This window comes from Nematolebias whitei, chromosome 7 (genome assembly GCF_014905685.2).
Source record: "Nematolebias whitei isolate Nwh7 chromosome 7, NemWhi1, whole genome shotgun sequence".
Classification (NCBI taxonomy): Eukaryota; Metazoa; Chordata; class Actinopteri; order Cyprinodontiformes; family Rivulidae; genus Nematolebias; species Nematolebias whitei.
Genome location: NC_056504.1, coordinates 3,267,720 through 3,283,854, shown reverse-complemented (window position 1 = coordinate 3,283,854; position 16,135 = coordinate 3,267,720). Strand labels below are relative to the sequence as shown.

Below are 16,135 nucleotides of genomic sequence, written 5' to 3'. Positions count from 1 at the left end.
ATATATATATATATATATATATATATAGATATATATATACATACAATATGTATGTATATATATATAAAATATGTATGTATGTAGATGTTGGTTGGTCCTAAGATAATTGTTACATTTTACTCTGTGTTTTCTAGGAGCCTGGGTAAGGCATCAAACCATCCAGAGAAGACGAGACTTCAGCCTGACAAACTGATCTGACCCCCTGACTGATCACAATTTCTTCAGCCCTCGCCTTGCCCTAAGCTCTGGACTCAAGGTACCAACTTCTTCTTGCATTCCATCTTTCCAGTTCACCTCCATCATTCTGTCTAACTTCTTTTCCTCTGGTCCCAAGTCTTGGCGTTTAGGTCATGGCAGTACCTAATGCCAATGAGTATCACTGGCAGAGCCTGGCACGACTGTCCAGTGGGCGCGTCTATCACACTCTGTCTGAGGTGGGGGGCCAGATGTACATGTTGGGGGGCTGCGATGCTTCGGGGAGGCCTTGCCCTGCATTGGATCTCTATTCCCCTGAGGTTAGAAAAAAACCTATTGGTTAGAGCTGTTCTTTGTTCACTTTTCATGCAAAGTTCCTTGGAAAAAGTTTTGTTTTAAAGTGTCTGTGACAACAAATTTCTGCAATAGATATGAATGCATCTTTGGAACAATAGCATTAATAATGTATTGCCAAAATAATTCAGTGCTGAAATGAACAGTTGTTGAGATATTTGCATTTGTAGTAACTGGAGGTGATATCAAAGAGGAATGCCTACATGTAAACAAAATTGCTACTGAAAATAATAAAATAATATGTAAAAGGAAGGCTGGTCTGAACACCCTTTAACAGGTGTGTAGTTATGGAATAATGTAGACCGGCCTTAACCCCAAAACATATACGTGAGTTCTTGTAACGGGCAGCACGGTGGCGCAACTGATAGAGCTGCTGCCTCTCAGCGAGCAGGTCCTTGGTTCAAACCCCGGTCCGGGGGCCTTTCTGGGTGGAGTTTGCATGTTCTCTCCGTGCATGCGTGGGTTTTCTCCGGGTACTCCGGTTTCCTCCCACAGTACAAAAACATGCATGTTAGGCTGATTGGTAACTCTGAATTGTCCCTAGGTGTGAGTGAGAGAGTTAATGGTTGTTTGTCTCGTTTGTCTCTATGTGGCCCTGTGATGGACTTGCGACCCGTCCAGGGTGTACCCCGCCCCTCGCACAGTGATTGCTGGACATGGGCACCAGCGACCCCCGTGACCCAAAATGGAAGAAGCGGGTAAAGAAAATGGATGGATGGATATTCTGCCCCCTAGAGTGTGAGGTGGGGATTGCCATCTAACAATGTCCTGCTTAAAATTTGCCATGAGAGGTAGATAATTAGTTTTATAGAGGTTCTTATGATCTGAAGTTACCCAAAGGCCAAGGTATTTACATTTTTTTAAACTAATTTTAATTGGTACAGTGTCTAAGATTTTCTTTTCTATAGAGACCACAGGCATCAGCTTACTCTTTGAAGATTAACCTTATAGCCAAATATTTTCCTGAACTTTTGAGTTAAACTCAAAGCAGTCTGCTCATCAGATAAATAATGTTAAATTATTATTTTTAAATTTTAATCCATCCATCCTTCCATCCATCCATTATCTTTTACCCGCTTCTTCCATTCTGGGTCACGGGGTCGCCGGTGCCTATGTCCAGCAATCACTGTGCGAGGGGCAAGGTTTTGGCACCTGTGTCAAATAATCATATGTTCACTCCCTCAGTAACTAATACAGCTTTTGACACCTGTGTCTTGAGGGGACAGCCTTCACTGTGTGATCTCTATGTTGATGATAAATTTACTTATTTTGAGCAGCTGGTACAGAAGTTTAATATACCACAAGTCACAGTTTTTCAGATATCTGCAGCTGAGACGTTTTGTGAGGTCTAATTCTGATTGTTTTCCTTTGTACTCCTCTAAACATTTTGTGGTTAAGATTTTGAAATGCAGGTCTGATACTAAGGGGGCACTCAGCAAGATCCATACACTGCTCAGTTCATACCATGAGGCCACTTTGGACTCCCTTAAACTAAAATGGGAAATGGACCTGGAGGAATCCATACCAGACTAAACATGGAGAAAGATCATTAAGAAAATTTGCTCATCCTCAATCTGTCTGAGACATGCTGTAATTGAATTCAAGGTGGTACACTGACTGCACTGGTCTAAGACAAGCTGTCCAAGATCAAAGCCGACCTGGACCCCGCATGCAATCGTTGTGAACAAACTCCAGCTACACTCTTGCATACATTCCGGATCTGTCCCAAACTGCATACCTTTTGGCAATCTATTTTTGACATCTTCTCTGGGATATGTGGGAGAACTGTACACCCATCAACATTCTTCTCACTGTTCAGGGTGGTCCCTGTGGATACGTCCTTTGATGAGAAAGATGTGATTGCTTTTGGCTCCCTTCTGGCCAGAAGACTGGTTTTGTGCAATTGGAAAGACCCCCCCCCCCCCCCCCCCAGCATATGTACAACGGATAAGAGAAGTGATGTATCATATTCATCTAGAAAAAACAAGATATACCCTGAAGGGTTCTGTTAAAAGGTTTTGGGACACGTGGCAGCCTTTTGTGTTGTATGTTGAAAACATGTCAGTGCCTGTGTAATTCATTTATGTATGTATGACTCATCTGGGGTGGGAGTTTTTTTTTCTTCTGTTCTTTGTGTTTTGTATGTTTAAAATGAAAAAAAAAAAAAAAACTTTGATTAAAAAAACCTATAATGTCCAAAGACTATCTTTTTGAATATCTGTGAATAGATCAACATAATCTTCCTCCACTCCTGGTTTGCAGAGTGATCGGTGGATAAGTTTGCCCTCGATGCCTACGCCTCGTGCTGGGGCAGCCGTTGCAGTGCTTGGAAAGCAGATCCTGGTTGTGGGAGGACTGGGAGAGGACCAGGGACCCCTGAAGGTGGTAGAGATGTACAACACAGAGGAGGGGAGGTGGAGGAGGAGAAGTGCTCTGCGGGAAGCACTGATGGGTGTATCCATCACTGTAAAAGGTATGCATTGTTTCCATACATCCATCCATTAATCCATCCATCAATCATTTTTACCCGCTTCTTTTCTGGTCACGGGGGTCACTGGTGCCCATATCCATCAGTCACTGTACAAGAGGTGGGGGACACCCTGGATGGGTTGCAAGTCCATCAGAGGGACACATAGAGACAAATGAGACAAACAACCATTTCCTCTCTCACACCTAGGGACAATTTAAAGTTACCAATCAGCCTAACATGCATGTTTTTGGTCTGTGGGAGGAAACTGGAGGGCCTGGAGAAAAAACATACAGCACAGAGAGAACATGCAAACTCCACCCAGAAAGGTCCCGGGGCCAGAATTTGAACCGGCAACGTTCTAGCTGAAAGGCAACAGCTCTACCAATTGAGTCACCATGCCACGATGCATTTTTTTATACCTACTGTTACTTTTTATTGGTCCTGCCAAGCAGTGGCCACCATCACAAGACAAATAATCAGCCACCAGAAAAACAGTCTTGTAGCTGCAGCTCCTCCATCAAATTCAAATTGGGGTGTGTGACCGGACGATCTATTTGAAGACCTTCTTTAATCATGTCCAATTTTGAGTAATTACAATAATGATTAATGAATAAATTAAAATGTTGTTATTTATTAAAATTTTAATAAGTGAAAATGTTTTGTGTATTATCTCGAGAATATTCTTTGACTTTGTGTAACAATACATAAAAACTGAATATGGGGTGAGAAATGTTGGTAAAAGTAAAAAAAAAAAAAGAATCTTTATTTCACCAATCTAACAAGGTTGAGTCAGATCCTCTGGGTGGGGACTTCATTGTTGAAATGTTTCATCTTTTATCCAAAAAGCTTATTTAATCTGAGGAGCTGCCACTAGGGAGCACAAGCCAGTGTATCGCTTGTGCCGGTCCCAAGTCTGGGTAAATGGTGAAGGTTGTGTCAGGAATGTCATCCAATGTAAAACATTTTTGACAAAACCATAATGCGAGTTCATCAGAGCAAAACCATACCGGATCGGTCGAGGCCCAGATTAACAACGACCACTACCAGTGCTGTTGACAAACAGGGTGCCGGCGGAAATTGTGCTACTGTTAGTCGAAGACCACGAGGAGGGAAACGTGTCAGGAGACAGAGGGAGAAGAGGAAAGTAAAGAATGTAGGACTGAGGGTTGCAACTCTAAATGTGGGGACAATGACAGACAAAGGTAGAGAGCTGGCTGACATGATGCTGAGAAGAAAGCTAGATGTTTTATGTGTCCAAGAGACCAAGTGGAAGGGCAGCAAGGCTCACAGTATTGGAGCAGGGTTCAAGCTGTTTTACCATGGTGTGGACAGAAAGAGAAATGGAGTAGGCGTGGTCCTGAAGGAGGAGTTGGCAAAGAATGTAGTAGAGGTGACGAGAGTGTCAGATAGGGTTATGTGACTGAAGGTAGAAGTAGGTCTGATGTTAAACATCGTCAGTAGTTATGCTCCACAGGTTGGATGTGATGGGGGGGAGAAAGATACATTTTGGAAAGATCTGGATGAAGTGATAGAGAGTATTACCAGGGAGGAAAGAGTGGTGATCAGAGCAGACCAGAATGGACATGTTGGTCAAGGAAACAGGGGGTATGAGGAAGTGATGGGTAGGTTTGGTGTCAAGGAAAGAAACCAGGAAGGACAGATGGTGGTGGATTTTGCCAAGAAAATGGAAATGGCTATATTCAATACCTATTTCCAAAAGATGGAGGGGCATAGAGTGACCTATAAGAGTAGAGGAAGGAGTATGCAAGTCAACTACATTCTGTGTAGAAAAGGAAACCTGAGGGAGATTGGAGACTGTAAGGTTGTGGCAGGGGAGAGTGTGGCCAGACAGCATCGGATGGTTGTGTGTAGAATGACTGTTGTTGTGAAGATGAGAAAAAGAGTAAAATCAGAGAAGGCCAAATGGTGGAAGCTGAAGAAGGAAGAATGTTGTAAAAAAATTCAGAGAGGAGCTGTTAAAGGCTCTGGGTGGTAAGAAAGAGCTTCCGAATGACTGGGCTACTACAGCAACAGTAATTAGAGAGACAGGTAGGAAGGTACTTGGTGTGTCATCTGAACAGAGAATGGATGATAAGGAAACCTGGAGGTGGAATAGTGAAGAGCAGGACGCCGTTCAAAGAAAGAGGTTTGCCAAGAAGAAATATGACAGTGAGAGGACTGAATATAAGGAGATGGGATGTAGAGCAAAGAGGGAAGTAGTTAAGGCAAAGCAGAGGACGTATGATGAGTTGTATGGGAGAATGGACACTAAAGAGGGTGAGAAGGACTTGTACCGATTGGCAAGACAGAGTTATCATGCTGGAAAGGAAGTGCAGTAGTTTACGCTTATTAAAGATAGGAATGGTAATGTTCTAACAAGTGAGTGATGGGAAGATGGAAGGAGTACTTTGAGGAGCTAATGAATGAAGAGAATGAAAGAGAAAGAAGAGTAGAGGTCATAGAAACTGTGGACCAGAAAATGGAAATGATTAGTGAGGGTGAAGGCCAGAAAGCTTTTAAAAGCGTAAAGAAGGGGAAGGCAGTAGGACCTGATGACCAGTGGAGGTTTGGAAATGTCTTGGAGAGATGGCAGTGAGGTTTTTGATGCAAATATTCAATGATATATGAGGGTGAGAAAATGCCTGAGGAATGGAGAAGAAGTCTACTGGTGCCCATTTTTAAGAACAAGGGTGATGTACAGAGTTGTAGCAACTACAGGGGAATTAAGTTGATGAGCCACACAATGAAGATCTGGGAGAGAGTTGTGGAAGTAAGACTTAGACGAGAGGTGACTATCTGTGAGCAGCAGTATGGTTTCATGCCAAGAAAGAGCACCACAGGTGCCATCTTTGCTTTGAGAATGCTGATGGAGAAGTACAGAGAGGGTCAGAAAGAACTCAATTGTGTCTTTGTGGATTTAGAAAAAGCATATGACAGAGTGCCAAGAGAGGAGGTGTGGTATTGCATGAGGAAATCTGGAGTGGCAGAAAAGTATGTTAGACTGGTACAGGACATGTATGAGGACAGCAGGACAGTGGTGAGATGTGTTGTAGGAGTGACAGATAACTTCAAGGTGGAAGTGGGATTGCATCAAGGATTGGCTCTGAGCCACTTCTTGTTTGCTCTGGTGATGGACCGACTAACAGATGAGGTCAGGCAGGAATCCCCATGTACTATGATGTTTGCAAATGACATTGTGATCTGTGGTGAGAACAAGGAACAGGTGGAAGAGAACTTGGAGAGGTGGAGGTATGCACTTGAAAGAAGAGGAACGAAAGTCAGCCGTAGTAAGACAGAGTACGTGTGTGAATGAGAGGGAGGCCAGTGGAACAGTGAGGTTACAAGGAGCAGTGGTCACAAAGGTGCAGGACTTCAAGTACTTGGGGTCTACTATCCAAGAAAATGTGGAGTGTAGTAAAGAGGTGAAAAAGAGAGTCCAGGCAGGATGGAATGGATGGTGAAAAGTTTCAGGAGGGATTTGTGACACAAGTGTCAGCAAAGGTCAAAGGAAAATTTACAAGACAGTGGTGAGACCAGCTATATTGTATGATCTGGAGACAGTGGCATTGATAAAAGACAGGAGAAACATCTGGAAGTGGCAGAAATGAAGATGTTGAGGTTCTCCTTAGGAATGACAAGGATGGATAAGATTAGGAATGAGATCATCAGAGGTACAGGACATGTTGAACAACTGGGAGATAAAGTTAGGGAGGCCTGACTGAGAAGGTTTGGACATGTCAAGAGGAGGACCATGGGTATGATCCCTCGAGGACCCTGGTGAGGGTAAAGAGAGCTGATCTAGCGTTCCACAGCCAGGACGGAACCAGCATTGTTCCTCCTGGATCTGATATTCGGCCAACGATTGGACTCGCTTCTCCAGTACCCCTGAATAGACCTTACCAGAGGCTAAGCAGAGTTATGCCCCTATAATTGGAGCACACCCACCGGTCCCCCTTTTTGAAGAGGGAAACCACCACCCCAGTCTGTTAAACCAGTGACACTGCCCCCAGTGTCCACATGATTTTGCAAAGGCGTGTCAACCAATACAATACATCCTAACAACATCCAGAGCCTTAAGGAAATCATGGTGAATCTCATTCACTCCCAGAGCCCTGCCGCTGCCCAGCTTTTTAACTAGCGCAGTGACCTCAGCCACAGTTATGGACAGACCAACACCAAAGTCCCCTGGCTCAGCTTCCTCCATGGAAGATTTTGCTGGTAGGATTGGGAAGATCCAAGAAGTATTTCTTCCACCATCCACATCGCTGGTTAAAGTCAACAGCACCAAACCTTCATTAAACACAGTGTTAGTGACGTTCTACTTTCCCCTCCTCAGCCGCCTGATGGTTTGCCAGAGTCTTCTCGGAGCTGACCGAGAATCTTTATCCAAGGCTTCGCTGAACTCCTCCCACATCTGAGCTTCTGCCTCAGCAACAGCCAAGGCTGCAGACCACTTGGCCCTTCGGTACTCCTCAGCTGCCTCCATAGTCCCACTAGCTAACAAGGCCTGACAGGACTCCTTCTTCAGCTTGACAGTCTCCCTAACCCAGGGTGTCCACCACCGAGTTCTAGGATGGCCACCACGAGAAGTACTGACAACCTTGTGTCCACAGCTCAAGGCAGCTATGTCAGCAATTTAGGCGCGAAACATATCACACTCGTACTCAATGTCGCCTGCCTCAGCTGGGATGTGGTTAAAGCTCTCCCGGAGGTGTGAGTTGTGGGTTTTCTGGGGACACCAGGGGGCGTCCTTGGGGGAAGGATACTGTAAGGATGGTGCCCTCTGGTGGCTGGTTCCCATCCTTACACTCCCTGGTTTCAATGTTAATAGTCCTGATTGTTCCCACCTATGTGTCCTGTTCATGTGTGTGTGATTGTTACTGTGTGTGTGTGTGTGTGTGTGTGTGTGTGTGTGTGTGTGTGTGTGTATATATATACATTAAGTCTGTGTCTTTGTGTTACTCATTGTCTGGGTATCGTCTTGTATTCGTCTAGTACTTGTCTAGTACTTGTCTGGTTTCCCTCCTCAAGTCTGGTTATTCCCTCATGCCATGTAAGTGTTTTGCTGCCTCGACAGCGTATTATTTGTATTCATTAAATTGTTTCTTATTTTCCGCCCTGGTTCTGAGGCCTGCCTGCACCACTGGGTTCTGCTCCAAAAACACTAATCCTAACACAAGTTAAATAAGTATAAACTTGATTTATGACAGTAATGTACATCTGTACTATTCCATTCACACTTTATTGGGTCACATATTTATTTGTACTTGTGTACTCACCAAACATAAATGTTAATGGTTCAATAAATGCAATGACAATATCTGCTAAATCCATTTGTCCTTTGTTTAACAGATGGCCGGGCTCTAGCTGTTGGGGGAATGGGTGCTGACCTCCTTCCTCGTAGCATCCTGCAACAGTACGATCTCCGGAAGGATGTGTGGGCACTACTTCCTACTATGCCAACCCCACGTTATGATGCCAACACACATCTTATTGGCAACAAACTCTACGTTGTTGGTACTAATCCACTTGCACAGTGATATTGGCTTAATGTTTCTTTCTTTTTTTTTTTAGGTAGATTTAGTAATATTTAAATCTAATGATCAAATCTTTCTTAAAGGTGGCCGTCAGTGTAAGCGACCGGTGAAGGCTTTTGAGGTGTATGAAACAGAAACACGCTCCTGGAATTCCTTACCCAATCTCCCATGTAAACGTACATATGGGGGTGTTATATGGGACTCATATGGGAGACTGTGTCTGCTGGGGGGACTGCGGCAGGGTGGAGGGCACCAAAGCTCCAAATTCACCAAGAATATCAACATCTTTGATACCAACCAAGGTACAAAAACTAAACAACACTACATTTTCCCAACTAGCCCCATTTGTTTATTATCCTTTGTATGTTCCCATCTCTTTAATGTATCTGTCTTGTGGTGCTATAGTGGCTCTAAAAATATTGTAACACTGTGCCATTGTGTAATCACCCTCCAACCCCATACTGTATCATTCCTTGGTTCAATCCCTCCCACCCAAGGCCAGCCCATGGTTGTAAATCCCCTTAGAAGGATTCCAATTTGGGATCCCCTTTCAATAATCCTATTATTGAAAGAAGATCACAAAAGAAAGTGCTATGTGTTGTCATCATTGAACGTTTCCATAGAATGACTAAATTAGTTCTCTGCATTTAACCCATCACACCTGAGATACAGCCAAGTCGAGCAGTGAGCAGTTACTTAAGTGCTCGGGGAGCAGTTAGGGATTAGGTGTCTTGCTCAAAGACACCACAACATGTGGGCATGGTGAGGAGTTTAGCCCATGTTTTTCTGGTCCCAAGTCAGCTGCCCTACCTCTACAACATAGTGGCCCCTTTAAATGTTGGTTACCCTACAGGGGGTCGAACCCGGGCTGCCTGAGTGAAAACTATTAATCTTAACAACTAGACCTAATCCTAACCACTATCACATCACAGATGTCATTGTATGGAAACAGACAATGATGACAACACATAGCAAAAAAAAAAAATTATTAATCCCATTGTCTACACATCAACTAAGATAAATGTAACCACCAAATATGCATCTTGCAGTTTCAAAAGTTTCCAGCATAATTTTTAATAAATGATGGTTCCTTCCCTCCAATTGCAAGTCCTTTGTTGAAATTTGAACATTAACAAGTGCACTTCCACATTCAGCAAAGTGTTGGCAGAGTGGTGAGTCAAAACCAATTTAGAGACATTGTCAGTAAAAAAAAAAAATCCTGGAATGTTAACAAATTAAGAAGGATCACAATGGAGTCAGAGATCCCATGTCCAAGGTGTGAGAATTTGGGTTTCATCCTCAATTTTTTATGATATTTTATTGGTGTTCTTTTTCCAGGTATTTTCAGATCAAAATTAGAATCAACTTTATGTTACGGTTTGATTGTAGTTCTTGGTAGAGATTTGTGTTTTTTGGAGTTAGTTATCTGGGGCTGGTGATATTCCCCGCAATTCCTGCATTTTTGATTAATAGACTTTTTTGTACTCACCGTGGGATTTGCATCTGGACTCGTTCGTTGAGACCTTGAGAAAATTATGACACAAAGCAATAGGCTATGGTTGGTGTGTGTGAAAAAAGATGACTAACTAAAAGCTGTAAATGAGCTCTATCTCCATCTTCTACTGCTTTTCTATTATTCATGAGAAAAATCCAGACATCCCTCTCCTTAGCGATATTTTCCTATGCTTTCAGAGGAACCCCAATGCATTCCTAGACCACAGAAGATACTCAATTCCTCCAGTGAGTTTCAGGTATATTCCAGGGCCTCTTACCAGTGGGGCGTGTCCAGAAAACCTTTAAAGACAGGTGCCTGGGAAGCATCCTAACACTTTAACTGACAACTCACCTTTCATTGTGAGGAAGCAGTGGCTCTCCTTAAAGTTACCCTTGGATGACGAAGAACATCACCCTATCTCTAAGGCTGAGCCCAGCCACTCCACAAAGGAAGCAAATTTTGGCCACTTGTGTCCAAGATCTTATTCTTTAGATCATTATCCAAACCTAATGATAATAGGTGAAGGTTGATAGACCTGTAAACTTGAGTGCTTTGTCTTTCAACTCAACATTTACTTAGCATGACTGACTGAAGCAATGCCCTCATTACTGAGGATGGGGCCCAAATCCATCTATGCTCCATTCAACCATCACTTGAGAACATAATGTCCAGATACTTAAAATTCTCCACCTAAGGCAAAGATGCCCCTCTCTGCTTATCAGTCAGTCAACGTTCCACTCATCACCAATTGTCATGAATTCTGAGTAGTGATCAAAAGAACAAGATTGCAGATACAAATGTTCAATGTTTTTTCTCTGCAGGCTTCCTTAGAGATAGTGTGAGAAGTCTGAGAGGAGCCACTTGAGGTGGTTTAAGCATCTGGTAAGAATGCCCCTGAATTCCTCTTTAGGGAGGCTTTCCAGGCATGTCCAACTGGGAGGAGACCCCGGGGCAGACCCAGGACATGCTGGAGAGGCTATCACGACTGGTGTGGGAATTCCTTGGAGTCCTCTGAGAAGAAATGGTAGAGGTGGCTGTGGAAAAAGTTGGCTGGACCTCCCTGCTCAAGTTACTGCCCCCGAGACCCACCTCTGAAACAAGTGGAAGATAATAGATGTTTGTTTGTGTGTGTGTGCACATGTGCATATATACATTGATTTCTTTGTCTGTCTTTATGTTTAGGGTCTAGCAGCCAAAATTTTAAGTTTTTTGTTCTAGAGCCACTAACAGGTGATCATGTGTAGGCTGAGTTAAAGTGCTTTTAAGAAAATAATATTTTTTTGGCCGGTACAAATAAACATTGACTACTAGGCAAGGCATTTTTTCAGACCAGCATGCTCATTTTTTCAAAGCTGTTAAAGAAAGGTGAAACTAAAAATGTGTATGCCTTTAGTCATTATTATAAAATGAAATATTGTAAGTTATTATTATTGAATATACCATCGAGGTGTAAGAATTAACAACATTCATTAGTTTGTAAGATAAATCTGAAAATATTTAATGATAATTATGAGTACTGTACCTGGATATTTGTTATGCTCTTAGGTTGATAAGCCACACAACGAAGATCTGGAAAAGAACTGTGGAAGCTAGACTTAAACAAGAGGTGCCAATTTGTAAGCAGCAGTGTGGTTTCATGCCAAGAAATAGCACCAAAGATGCCATCTTTGCTTTGAAAATGCTGATGGAGAAGTACAGAGAGGGTTAGAAGACACAAGAAATCCTTGTGCAGAAGCTCCATGATCTGCACATACCCCCCTCCATCTGTTCCTGGATCAAGGATTTTTTGACTGAACAACCACAGGCCGTCAAAGTGATTCAGTTCTGCTCCTCTGACACTCAGCATCGGCTCTCCCCAGGGCTGTGTGCGTAGTTCTCTTCTGTATACTGTCTAGATGCATGATTGCGCTCCCATTCCCCCCCTCGATCTCTATCAGTAAGTTCACCAATGACACCACTGTGGTCAGCCTGATCACGGGGGAGGATGAGTTGGCTTTAAGAAAGGAAATACAGGTGTTGGCAGAGTATTGCATCAAGAAAAATCTGGCGATGAATACTTCCTAGGTATTAGAACTGAACCACTCAAGGTGGCTGCAAGTTGGAGTAGCTCTGGTACATTCATTCTGAGATATTGCTTTTGAAAATTTTAATTCCTTTTTTTTCAGGTTTTCTTTTTTTTTTAATTTTTTTATTTATTTATTTATTTTTTTAATTCCTTTTTTTTTCCGGATGACCCACAGCACGCATGTGACAGAGTAAAAACTCAAAGCGATAGCCAACATTTTTCAGTCAGGTCATCTGGACAGTTTATTTTTTTGTGCTGAAACATTTCACCTTCCATCCAGAAGGCTTCATCAGTCAAGGAAACACACAACAAAACTGATTCTTCCCTCAACAGCTACTCCAAAGTGGAACAAACCAGTTATGTTGGTGCTAAGATTGTGTCCTTGGCACGCCCCCTCCTCCATTGCCGGCCCTCTTCCTTGTTGACAGTTGTGTCAAACTGGTTGAAAATATACAAGTTTCACTTTTTGAATGGAATTACTGAAATAAATCAGCTTTTTCACAATATTTTAATTTTATGACCAGCACCTGTATTTCAAATTTACTTTTAATCACTTCATGTGTGATTTCTAAGTGTATTAAGTGCAGGATCGTTTCTCATTTAATGAGTAGATCCCACACCGGGGTCAGCTGAGCCTCGTCCTCCTCCTCTCTGCTCCGCAGTGATTCACATCTGATTGTTCAAAAAAGCGCAGGAGCTTATACATAGTGCAAAACTTTAATGATATTTGTGTTTTTTCTATAAAATTGCCCATGACTTTGAACTTTTAGGGGCGGAGATGTTTTTTTAAGAGCAGAAGCAGAAATGCGAAGGACCAGCTCTGATGTGAATTCAAATAAGTTCAAGACAAAACCAGCTCTGATGAGATATTAGGAAGCTTTGTTTAAAATTATTTTTTTTATTTAGTTCATAGTTTTACAGTCACTCTTTGTCAGGCGAGTTGAAAAATATGCAGTGATCCTTCAAATGTGCAGATACGGCCGCACGCCTCCTCCTGTCTGCTCCAGACCACGCAGCTAAATTACTCCACCCGAACCAGTGTTGCCAGGTGAGAAATGTAGGATTATCGTTCTAGAGACATAAAATTATCGTATTTTGAGGGAAATTATCGTACACCCATCATAACCAGAATAACAAATCTATTGATGCACTATAGTAGTCATGGGTCCAATTCCAGACCGGCTCTTCTTCTTTTCTTTTCCTCACTCATGGGGCGGGCGCAGCGGACTATTCAGCCAATCATGGCCGTTGTTTTGAGGAAAACGCAAACACGTCACTTGTAGGTAACATTTAGAAAAGAACGATTGACTGGAATTTCCAGCCAATCGTGCATCTGTTTGTGGACACAGATGCCTTCAGGGTTCACAAAAAAAACTCTAACAGACAGTTGTGAGAGGCCGTTGACAACCGATTACAACCACACATTCACAGAATGGTCAAATTATCACATATTTGGCCTTTTTTGGGATTATTGATCGTACATAGTACAGAGGGCAAAATTGTCGTACAAATACAATAATTATTGTACACCTGGCAACACTGAGCCAAACGGGCAATGGAGAACCAATCTGTGCATGCGTCTAACAGAAACTGAAACTTACCACTTGTGTACGTTGACCTGCGTCAAGAGTGAGTCATTGACAGATGTAGTCGAGATAATCCGGTGATTTTTTCAAAATAAAAGTTGTTTTTTTCTGTGGGCCTGGTATAAATTGACCCACGGCCCGGTACCGGTCCGCGGCCCGGTGGTTGGGGACCACTGCATTAGATCACATTCAAACACCTATGGGACACACATCAGAGGCAATGAGGGGTTCAGTGTCTTGCCCAAGGACATTTTGGCATGTGACTGCTGGTGGAATTTAACCCCCAACTCTTACATTGGAGGACGACTGGTCTAATCACTCAGCCACAGCTGCTCGCTATTACACTGCCTGATAAACAACATGCCACTACAGTAGTAGATGACAGTTATACACTACACATACTCTTGGCATATCATGTCAAGTTCGGTCTGCACTGAGGGAACGCTGCAGGTAATGATGGACTGAGAGCGCATGTTGTAACTGCACTGACGACATGACATGTAGGAGGAATTATAAGAAGGCAGCAGACCAAGGAGGGATTTAGATTAAATGAACCAGTGTGAGACTACATGTAGACAATGATGACCAACTGACCAGTGTGTACAGGATGCAGTGATGGGTACGGTAGTTACAACCAGTTATGAACTTGTCCATGGTGGACAACATCCAACATCTGCAAGGAGCTGGCAGCGGCATTCATGTAAATAATGTCACCATCGTCAATGACCAGTAAGAAAGTAGAAGTTACAAGGTGTTTCCTGGCATTCCGAGTTAAGCAAGGTTTTTTTTCTGAAAAAGAAACCCAATTTTAATGTCAGTTTCTTTATTAAGTTTTCAATATGTGGTTTAAAAGAGAGATGTGCATCGACCAAAATTCCCAAGTATTTGTAAGAATCTACAAACTCATAGGAGCATCATGCATGAATGAGATAAGAGGAAGAATTGCTGGCACCCACTTTGTTTAAAAAACAACATCCCTTTGGTTATGTCAGCATTTAGCACCAGCTGGAGGTGGAATAAGTCTGACTGAATTATGTCAAATGCAGACTGTAGAAGCTGGAAAACCTTGGCAACTGTGTTAGCTCTGCATTAAACAACAGTGTCATCGAACAAAGTGAGCCCCACAGGTCGTCATGACAACTACCTCCCATGATTATTGTACTGAACGGCCGAACACAAACTAACACATGATGAACACAAACTAGGCTAACAAGAACAGACTCATCACTAAAAGAACAATGCACAGGCAGCTGACGGCTCCATATGAGGTCAGAGAAATGAATGTTTGTTTGCCCTGCGCTGTACTTCACTTCTTGCTTGTGGAGCGGGGCCCAGTCTGATTGCATTTAGGGTGCATTCACACCAGCCCTGTTTAGTCCGCTTTAATCGAACTCTAGCTCATTTTCCTAGAAATTCCAGTTCGTTTAGGGAGGTGTGAACGCGCCATCGAACTCCGTCACGAAACAAAAAGGCGAACTCTGGCCCGGGCTAAATCCTAAGTCTCGGTCCGGTAGAAGAGAACTCCAGCGCGGTTCCAGTACAGTGTGAATGTAAACAGACCGGGCCCCGCTCCACAAGCACGAAGTGGAGTACAGCGCAGAGTAAGCAAACACGCATTTTTCTTAGCTCATATGGAGCTGTCAGCTGCCTTGTGTGAAAAACAATATTCTCAGTGGTCTTCTGTCTCATCTTCTGCTCATGCTGAGTCCATTGTTGAAAAATGACAAAATATAACTCCTAAAACTGCTAAAACTTGATGCCACTTCGTTTTTGTTTTTATTTCCAGAAGAAGAAGAAGACGTGTCTTCAGAGGTTTTTGTGTTGTTTCTTTCAGTAGTTCTTGGTGCAGCGCCACCACAGGCGAGCGGGGGAACAGGTTGGTTCAACAGATTGGCTCGACTGCACAGTGCAGTGTTCATTCATTCAACCTTTATTTAAACAGATAAATCACATTGAGCCTCGAAGACTCATTTACAAGTGAGACCTGTTTAGACAGACAAAAACAGCGGTTAACTGGACACATGTAGGAGTTGGAGGCGAAAAAAAATTCCTATCAGACTTTTTTCTTGGCTGAGAAAAACCCTAATATTGAAAAAACACCTCGCACAAACAAGCACATATTTACGTAGACATTCTGTATCAGAGACGAGAGCGGTCAACAACGCTTATAGATGCTCTCGAGGTCACTGTAATCAGTCAATGTCCTCCGGTGAGATCCATAAACATTCTCGAGGTATGTCGAGAAATGGCCAAGGATAACCTCTGAGTATCCAAGAGTCCTGAAATGATGGCACAAAGTTTATTCATCTGGTTCATCTGGTTATCAGTTGGAAATTCCTCAGGGAGGGGGTGGTGAGCGTCAGATCACATTTTCTCCAGGCGACTTTAGAGAAGATGGCCTTCAAGGACAACCAAGGCGACCAAAATTTAAAC

At 43.0% G+C, this 16,135-nt stretch overlaps 1 protein-coding gene across 1 annotated transcript in view; it reads left to right on the top strand.

Annotated features, from left to right (window-relative positions):
- The first annotated feature begins 213 nt into the window (after positions 1-213).
- Positions 214-16,135, top strand: part of klhdc8a (kelch domain containing 8A) — a 62,741-nt gene continuing 46,819 nt past the window's right edge. The window contains exons 1-5 of the mRNA XM_037679072.1: positions 214-256; positions 335-515; positions 2,812-3,022; positions 8,372-8,536; positions 8,640-8,858. Coding sequence (XP_037535000.1) covers positions 351-515; positions 2,812-3,022; positions 8,372-8,536; positions 8,640-8,858 — 760 coding nt within the window. The 5' untranslated portion in view covers positions 214-256; positions 335-350. The remainder of the gene's footprint in view (positions 257-334; positions 516-2,811; positions 3,023-8,371; positions 8,537-8,639; positions 8,859-16,135) is intronic.